Source organism: Mandrillus leucophaeus, unplaced genomic scaffold, assembly GCF_000951045.1.
Source record: "Mandrillus leucophaeus isolate KB7577 unplaced genomic scaffold, Mleu.le_1.0 Scaffold195, whole genome shotgun sequence".
Classification (NCBI taxonomy): Eukaryota; Metazoa; Chordata; class Mammalia; order Primates; family Cercopithecidae; genus Mandrillus; species Mandrillus leucophaeus.
Window position 1 is genome coordinate 1469259 of NW_012101976.1, and position 9630 is coordinate 1478888.

At 53.8% G+C, this 9630-nt stretch overlaps 1 protein-coding gene across 1 annotated transcript in view; it reads left to right on the plus strand.

The window, feature by feature from the left end:
- The first annotated feature begins 438 nt into the window (after positions 1 to 438).
- Positions 439 to 9630, plus strand: part of LOC105538580 (chromosome unknown open reading frame, human C16orf89) — a 22351-nt gene continuing 13159 nt past the window's right edge. The window contains exons 1-4 of the mRNA XM_011978454.1: positions 439 to 883; positions 5282 to 5431; positions 7398 to 7548; positions 9205 to 9322. Of these exons, the coding sequence (XP_011833844.1) occupies positions 676 to 883; positions 5282 to 5431; positions 7398 to 7548; positions 9205 to 9322 (627 nt within the window). The 5' untranslated portion in view covers positions 439 to 675. The remainder of the gene's footprint in view (positions 884 to 5281; positions 5432 to 7397; positions 7549 to 9204; positions 9323 to 9630) is intronic.

The window sequence follows — 9630 nt, forward strand, 5'->3', positions numbered from 1 at the left end:
TGGCTCATGCCTGTAATCCCAGCACTTTGGGAGCCCGAGGAGGGTGGATCACTTGAGCGCACGAGTTCAAGACCAGCCTGAGCAACACAGTGAGACCCTGTCTCTATAAAAAAAGAAAAAATTAGCCAACCAAGGTGGCACATGCCTCTAGTCCCAGCTATTCAGGAGGCTAAGGCAAGAGGATTTATTGAGCCCAGGACGTTAAGGCTGCAGTGAGCTCTGATCAAACCACTGCACTCCAGCCTGGGCAAGAGAATGAGAACCTATTTCAAAAAACAAAGAAAGAAAAAAAAATTTGTTTTTTGCTTTCAGAGCTTTTGGATTTCTGGGTTGAATTGCAATTGCTAGATCAAAGACGTAGCCTGTGGGTCTGGAGAATCAGGGCCAAGAAGGACAGGGCGGGCACCCCTCTCCCCAGCACCCCACGGGCAGCAGGCTCTACGCCCAGGACTGGTCTAACCTCCGCTGCCTTGCAGTCATCCCCCCGCAGCCACCCTTCCCAGAGTCCTTTGCCCGGGCCACCCCAGGCTTTTTGGCAGCCTTGCCAGGCCACTTGTCTTCAGGTCTGCCAGGGGGAGGTGGGGAAGAGATGGGAGGAGGGCGTGCAGAGGCGGCCTGGGCTGGGCCAGAGCTCGGGGTGCTGAGCGTGTGACCAGCTATGAGCAGAGGCCAGCCATGGCCAGCCCGGGGCTGCTGCTCCTGCTCTTACTGACGGCACTGCCACCGCTGGGGTCCTACTTGCTGCCTGGACTGGACACTGCCAAAAGTAAAGCCACCATTGCGGACCCGATCCTGTCTGCGCTGGAGAGAGCCACCATCTTCCTAGAACAGAGGCTGCCCGAAATCAACCTGGATGGCATGGTGGGGGTCCGGGTGCTGGAAGGTAAGTGAGCCCCAGTTCCCCTGGCTGGACACTGGGAAGCTAGCTCTCAGCTTTGTCCTCTGCCCTGCTCTATACGCCTGGGACCTGGCAGCCTCCTGGCCCCAGAATAGCCTGCCTCAGCTATAAGGAGAGAGGAGACCAGGGGCTGGCTCTTCCTGGGGGCTGTGGCCCAGCTAAGTGTTACCAATTTTTTAGAAGTAGGAAAGATTTAAAGGCAACATGGGAAGGGATTTGGGAATTATCTTTTTCTCAGAATGAAATGATCCATTTGACAGCCCCTCCTGACTCACCACGAACAAGGGGAGCAGGGAGAGTGCTCCGCGAACAGATATTTGTGGGAGGGCCCCTCCCCTTGAGGGAGCTGGCTGTGGACAAAACTCAGGACCCTCAAGATCCGGTTCCAACCCCGCTTCCTCCACTTCCAGCCAGAGTCTCCTGAAGTTTCTGCAATAACAGTCAAGTGTTTGTTTAGCTTTAAGAGCTATAAGATCCCCAAGAAGGGGGCTGGAGACAGGCCAAGGCAAACACACACACACCCATCATGCACACACACACAAGCATGCATGCATGCACGCACGCACACACGCACATCACACACACACAAGCACGCATGCACGCACACACACACACATTATACACACACAAGCATGCATGCACACACACAAACATGCACATCACACACACAAGCACGCATGCATGCGTGCACACACACAGGCATGCATGCACGCACACACACGCAAGCATGCATGCACACACACATGCACATCACACAAGCACGCATGCACGCACACACACGCACATCACACACACAAGCATGCATGCATGCATGCACACACAAACATGCATGCACGCACACACACACGCACATCACACACACAAGTACGCATGCACGCACACACACATGCACATCACACACACAAGTACGCATGCACACACACACAAGCACACATCACACACAAGCACGCATGCACACACACACGCACACCACACACACAAGCACGCATGCACGCACACACACTCATCACACACACATCACACACACACAAGCATGCATGGACGCACACACACATCACACACACACAAGCACACATCACACACAAGCACGCATGCACACACACACGCACACCACACACACAAGCACGCATGCACGCACACACACTCATCACACACACATCACACACACACAAGCATGCATGGACGCACACACACATCACACACACACAAGCACACATCACACACAAGCACGCATGCACGCACACACACGCACATCACACACAAGCATGCATGCACGCACACAAACATGCACATCACACACACACATGCATATCACACGCAAGCACGCATGCACACACACACAAGCACACATCACACACACAAGCATGCATGCACGCACACACGCACACCACACACACACAAGCATGCATGCACGCACACACACATCACACACAAGCACGCATGCACACACACACGCACATCACACACACACAAGCACACATCACACACAAGCACGCATGCACGCAAACACACGCACATCACACACAAGCACACATCACACACACAAGCACGCATGCACGTGCACACACATGCACATCACACACAAGCACGCATCACACACAAGCACACATGCACGCAAACACACGCACATCACACAAGCACACATCACACACACAAGCACGCATGCACGTGTACACACATGCACATCACACACAAGCACGCATCACATCACACACACAAGCATGCATGCACGCACATACACGCACATGACACACACAAGCACGCATGCATGCACACACACGCACATCACACACACGCAAGCACACATCACACACACAAGCACGCATGCACGCACACACACGCACATCACACACACAAGCACACATCACACACAAGCACTCATGCACGCACACACACACGCACATCACACACAAGCACGCAGGTGGCTCCCACGGGGGTGGGTGCTTCCTGGGGCGCATGTGATAGCAAAAGTTGCAGTTCACTAAGTATCTGCTCAACGTGGGCACAACCCAGGTGCACTGCATGGAGTACTTCAATGCCCTCTCCCTGTCTTCCCTGAGGTTACACCCATTATTATTATCCTTTTTTACCAATGAAGGGAGGGGGTTCTCTTACTCATGACTGGGTAGCATTCACTGGGAAAGCGGCCCCACCTAACAGCCTCAGACCAGGGTCCCCCCTCCTTGGCAGCCGCAGTGAGCCCGGCTTCTCCGCCTACGCCACATCACACATCCACTGCCCCTTCCCCTTGCAATAATCTTGCTCCATAAGAGATTCCCCAGGAATTCAGTGCTTAATACAATCACAACCATGAACTGTGCCCAGAAGGGAGCAAAGGCAGTGCCAGCGCCTAGAACAGAACTTCAGAACCGGACTGCCCGGGTTCAAATCCTGGATCTCCCCCAACTGGCTGCATGGCACTGAGTTACCTGCTCTCGTGGAGTTTTGGTTTCCTCATCCTTCAGCTGAGCTGGTGGATGGGAGTAGCACACAATCATGCACATGTATCTCGTGCGATTCTGTGTCTATGTCATCTTCCCAGTGGGGCAGTACTTGTCAGCCATTACTGTTTCCATTTATCAAAGCGCTGAGCATCCTTGACTAGCAGCAACGGCTTCCTCATCTGTGTCTCTCTAAACAATGAGCTCCCAGTGGGCAGGGTCTACGTCCCATTGCAGCGGTCCCCAACCTTTTTGACACCAGGGACTGGTTTTGCGGAAGGCAATTTTTCCATGGACTGAGGTGGAGGGGAGGGTTTCAGGATGACTCATGTGCATTACATTTATTGTGCACTTTATTTTTTATTTAATATTATTATTTTGAGATGGAGTCTCGCTCTGTTGCCCAGGCTGTAGTGCAGTGGCACCACCTCAACTCACTGCAACCTCCACGTCCGGGTTCAAGCGATTCTCCTGCCTCAGCCTCCCAAGTAGTTGGGACTACAGGCGCCCGCCACCGTGCCTGGCTAATTTTTGTATTTTTGGTAGACATGAGGTTTTACCATGTTGGCAGGCTGGTCTTGAACTCCTGGCCTCAAGTGATCCACCTGCCTCAGCCTCCCAAAGTGCTGGGATTACAGGCATGAGCCACCGTGCCCGGCCCACTTTCTGTTTATTGTTATTACGTTATAATACATAATTATACAACTCACCATAATGTAGAATCAGTGGAAACCCTGAGACTGTTTTCCTGCAACTAGATAATCCCATCTGGGGGTGATGGGAGACAGTGACAGATCATCAGGCATTAGATCCTCATCATCTAATGTGTGCAACCTAGATCCCTCGTATGTGCAATTCGTACAACAGGCTTCGCACTCCTGTGAGAATCTAACGCAGCCACTGATCTGACAGGAGGCAGAGTTCAGGCGGTAACGAGAGCGAATGATGGGGAGCGGCTGTCAATTACAGATGAAGCTTCGCTCGCTCACCCACCACTCACCTCCTGTTGTGCGGCCCCGTTCCTAACAGGCCATACACCAGTACTGAACTGGGGGTTCAGGACCCCTGTCCTGTTGGACTTTGTAGACCCGGTGCAATCACAGGAGGAGACACTCTGACACACGGGAGCCTCTCCCTGTTAGCACTCCCAAGTCTGTACTTCTTCCCTACGGGTGTGCCCATGAAGGGGACTGAGCAGAGGGGCGTGACAGAGCCAGTTGCCCTGAAGGACGTCCTCAGCATCCTTCTTAACCTAGCCCATCCTCCCTAACAAGCTTCCTACCTGACGGCAGCTGCCCTACTTCATCCCTCGCCCTCTCAGCCCTGTGTGGGTGCTCTCACTCAGATGCTCTCCCTCATGTCTCCCCAGTTTCTGGCCATCTCTGGATCTTCACCATTCTCTCCCACCCCAACGAAGCTACTGCTAGCCCACAGGGTACCTCTGTGGGAAGTAGAAAAAGGCACTTCCTTCCTGAAGTCACTTGACAGCCATCTGCTCGGAAATTGTCTTACTACGAATACAAACCCATGATCCAAATGTGTGTTGCCCTTGTGCAGTGTACAACCTGCTCAACTGTACACAGTGGTTCTCTACCCTGCAACCTTTCTCTGGCCATCCAACAAGAAAGTGTCTGAGTCAAGGATTTGAGGATTTGAACCTCAAGTATCAAGGATTTGAACCCAGGTCCGCCTCCAGAGACCAAGCTCTCAGCCACCACCTTCTACCACTCTGACACCCATTCTTATTGCCCAGATCACCCCCACCCTGGCCTCATTTCCAGTCAGCTCAGTAAATCCTTCCCCTCTGAGTGCTGGAGAAGCCAGAGAGGCTCCCAGGAAGCATTAGACTTCGGGGAAATTTTTTTTTTCCCTGTTTCAAGGCAAAAAAAAAAAAAAGTCCCAATTCCAAATAGTAGAGTGAATTAACTCTGATCTCTTCCAGAGCAGCTAAAAAGCGTCCAGGAGAAGTGGGCTCAGGAGCCCCTGCTGCAGCTGCTGAGCCTGCGTGTGGGGATGCTGCGGGAGAAGCTGGAGGCTGCCATCCAGAGATCCCTCCTCTACCTCAAGCTGAGTGACCCCAAGTACCTAAGAGGTGAGCACACGTGGGGTGTCCCATTCCCTCAGGAATAGCGCCTCTGGGGATATTGACTGAAATAACCCAGTGTGGGCTCTCCTGGGGCTAGGCTGGGCTGGGACAGTCCGTAACCAACTTCGACCTGTCTGCCGAACAAGCCACAGACAAGCCCTGGGGACGTGCAGTCATCCCTGACTTCAGACGCTGACGGGCTCTCCCACCCACACAGAGGGGTGTGGAGTAGGCAGGGTGTCTACTCTCATGCATTCAGTGCATGCGCAAGCTGGAGGTCCTGGTCCTGGACCAGAGCGGAGGGGCTGGGCTGTCCCAGAGGGGAGAGTGTCCAAAACGCGATGTGACCCTTTGCACAGCAAACAGTAGTGTCCCATATCACCAAATTATATTAATCCACTTCATTAAATGTCAGTAAAAATTCCTGAAGTTGTCCACACTCTATTTTTCAAAACGGTGGGGTTTATCTCTCTCACGCCTTATGACCACTGAGAGTCTCTCTTTCCTCACTAGCTCAGAGTGACCCTGCAAAAGCTCCCATCTAATAAGTCTGGCTGAGTTGTTCCTGGACGGCAAGGGTGAGGCACAAATAACCAGCCCGTCGTGCTGCTCCAAGCCTGTCTCCCCTGCTCCCCGCTCCCATCAGATGTGTGGGGCTCAGCGGGGAGGTAGCCAGACCATGCTTCATGCTCACATGGCAGTCCAGCCGCAGGGACCATAGCCCAGGCCGACCTTTATAGTGTTGATGGCCCCACCCTCTCCCAGGCCTGGTCCCTAACACTGTCCCCGCCTATGTCGTCTTAAAGATGCCTATGACTGGGCACCTGTTTAGTTAAGAGCTCCACTTTCTCACCAAACCAAAGGGGTCTACTAATGTCACCTCCCTGCTAATCCCACCTCCCCACTTGTTGTTGTTGTTGTTGTTGTTGTTGTTGTTTTGAGACAGAGTCTCACCCTGTTGCCCAGGCTGGAGTGCAGTGGTGCAGTCTCGGCTCACTGCAACCTCTGACCCCTGGGTTCAAGTGATTCTCCTGCCTTAGCCTCTCAAGTAGCTGGGACTACAGGCACCCGCCACCACGCCCAGCTAATTCTTTTCTTTTTTTTTGACACAGAGTCTTGGTCTGTTGCCCAGGCTGGAGTGCAGTGGCGCAATCTCAGCTGACTGCAAGCTCTGCCTCCTGGGTTCACACCATTCTCCTGCCTCAGCCTCCCAAGTAGCTCCTTCTCCAAGCCCCCAGGGCTGAAGCCAGGGGTTTGTGCAGACCCAGGTGCAGCTCCCCAAAAATTAGCCGGTGGCACCCGCCACCACGCCCGGCTAATTTTTTATATTTTTAGTAGAGACGGGATTTCACTGTGTTAGCCAGGTTGCTCTTGAACTCCTGACCTCAAGTGATTTGCCCGCCTCGGCCTCCCAAAGTGCTGGAATTATAGGCGTGAGCCCTATCACTAAAAAAAAAAAAAAAAAAAAAAAAAAAAAAGGCCAATCATAGCTCACTGCATTCTCCAGCATCTTCCTGCCTCAGCTGGGACTACAGGTGCATACCACCACACCTGGCTACTTTTTTCATTTTTGTGGAGACAGAGTCTTGCTATGTTACCTAGGCAGGTCTTGAACTTTGGGCCTCGGGCGATCTTCCTTCCTTAGCCTCCCCAAGTGCTGGGATGACAGGTGTGAGCCCCGAACCTGGGAAACGAACCCTTTTATTTATCTGGGTCTTCCATGGGATGCAGTGGGTTTAGTCAAATCCCGTCCCAACACTGTTCCTATTGATTGGGGGAAAAAATGGTTTTATAAGCGAAAGGAGCTTTCTTGAGTGTTTCAAACCCAATCTGGAGCCAGGAGACAGGGCTTAGAGCCCTGAGCTGCACCTGCCAGTGGGCAGAGCTGCCGGAGGGGGTGGGGACACCAGGGTGGCCCACTGCTCCTGAATCACCCCCACAGCCCGCCCCACCTATCTGTCCTCTCTGCCAGAGTTCCAGCTGACCCTCCAGCCCGGGTTTTGGAAGCTCCCACATGCCTGGATCCACACCAACGCCTCCTTGGTCTACCCCACGTTCGAGCCCCAGGACTCATTCTCAGAGGAGAGCAGCGACGCATGCCTGGTGCAGCTGCTGGGAACCGGGTGGGTCCTGCACTTGCCCTATTTGCTGGAAACCCAAACGCACTTGTTCTCAGCTGGCCCTGTCCCGCTCCTGCTTCTCCAAGCCCCCAGGGCTGAAGCCAGGGGTTTGTGCAGACCCAGGTGCAGCTCCCCGAAGCTGCCGGGCTCTGCCCTCTCCCACTCTCGCAGGGTGCCCCTTGCTCCAGCTGCCCGCTGGCCTCCCATGCTACAGCGGGTCTTCCAGCAGCCACAGCTGAACACACCACCTCCAGGTCCCAGGACAAATTCCCAATTCCTCTCCACCCTTCCAAGTCCCCAGGCCCCTAGAGGCCTCTTTTCAGACTCTCCCAGGCTCCCTCCCACTTCAAAGATTTTGCTCCCCCACCCCACCCACCCCACCCCTTGGGCCTCAGGAAGTCTGTCCATCCCCCAGGGTTGGCGCCAGCATCCTACCTCCAAACCCCATCCTACCTCCGACCCCAGCACATAGCAGACCTCCCGTGAGAGGTCTTATAGCCACAGATGCAACTTACATTTGTATTATGGGCCTGTCCCCATCCCCAGTGAGGATGCAGGTCCAGGAAGGCAGGACTGAGCCTAGTTGGGCTCCTCATTTTATCCTGGTACTTGGTGGGCTTGGAGCAAGACCCTAGGGCAGCCCTGGGCGCAGGAGCCCATGGGCAAAGTGGGCAGCAGGTGCCCAGGCCACATCCTCTCAGCATCCTTCAGAGCAGTGGTTGGGCCAGGACACAGCTGAGCTCACCGAGGGGTTGGGCCCCAGTCAAGGACCCCTGCTTTCTTAAAAAATTTTATTTAATTTTTTTTTGAGACAGAGTCTCACTCTGTCATCCAGGCTGGAGTGCAGTGGTGCGTTCTTCCTCGGCTCACTGCAACCTCTGCCTCTCAGGTTCAAGCGATTCTCGTGCCTCAGCCTCCTGAGTAGGTGGGATTACAGACGTACGCCACCACACCCGGCTAATTTTTGTAGTTGTATGTGTATTTTTTCTTTTCATTTATTTATTTATTTTGAGATGGAGTCTCACTCTGTCTCCCAGCCTGGAGTGCAGTGATGCGATTTCAGCTCAACGCAACCTCTGCCTCCCAGATTCAAGTGATTCTCAAGTGATTCTACCTCAGCCTCCCAAGTAGCTGGGATTACAGGTGTGTGTCACCATGTCCAGCTAATTTTTGTGTTTTTAGTAGAGACAGGGTTTCACCATGTTGGCCAGGCTGGTCTCGAACTCCTGACCTCAGGTGACCTGCCTGCCTCAGCCTCCCAAAGTGCTGGGATTACAGGTGTGAGCCGCCGCGCCCGGCTGGTGCAGGAGGAATAAGCATGTTGGGCCCAGATTCCAAGTGGTCTGGATTCAAGGACCCACCGTTTAGGGCTGGAAAAGATGTGATTTGTCCCAGGGAGCAAGAGGAAGTTTCAGCCTTGGTGGCTTCCTCAACCCCGGGATAGCTCTAGCATCATCTTTCCTGTGCTAGGGCAGCCAGATTTAGCAAATCGAGATGCAGAACTGCTATATTTTCTCTGGCAACCCCCACGCCCAGCTGGGTGTCTGGAATCTACTGGGAGTTCCAAGAACTACAACTGGGAGGTTGGATCGCAACCTGGGAAGACGCAGGGCGGGGTCAGTGCTCCATCCTTAACAGCTTGGAACCACTTTCCCCCAGGACGGACAGCAGCGAGCCCTGCGGCCTCTCGGACCTCTGCTGGAGCCTCATGACCAAGCCTGGCTGCTCGGGCTACTGCCTGTCCCACCAAATGCTCTTCTTCCTCTGGGCCAGAATGGTGAGTACCCAGGGAGCCCCGCCGTGCCAGCGGAAGGGGAAGGAAAAATGAAAAGGGGCGGCCGAACGTGGTGGCTCACACCTGTAATCCCAGCACTTTAGGAGGCCAAGGCGGGCAGATCACTTGAGGCCAGGAGTTCAAGACCAACTGGGCCAACATGGTGAAACCCCTTCTATATTAAAAACACAAAAATTAATTAGCTGGGTGTGGTGGTGCGCACCTGTAATCTCAGCTACAAGGGGAGGCTGAGGCAGGAGAATCGCTGGAACCCAGGAGGTAGAGGCTGCAGTGAGCGAGATCACGCCATT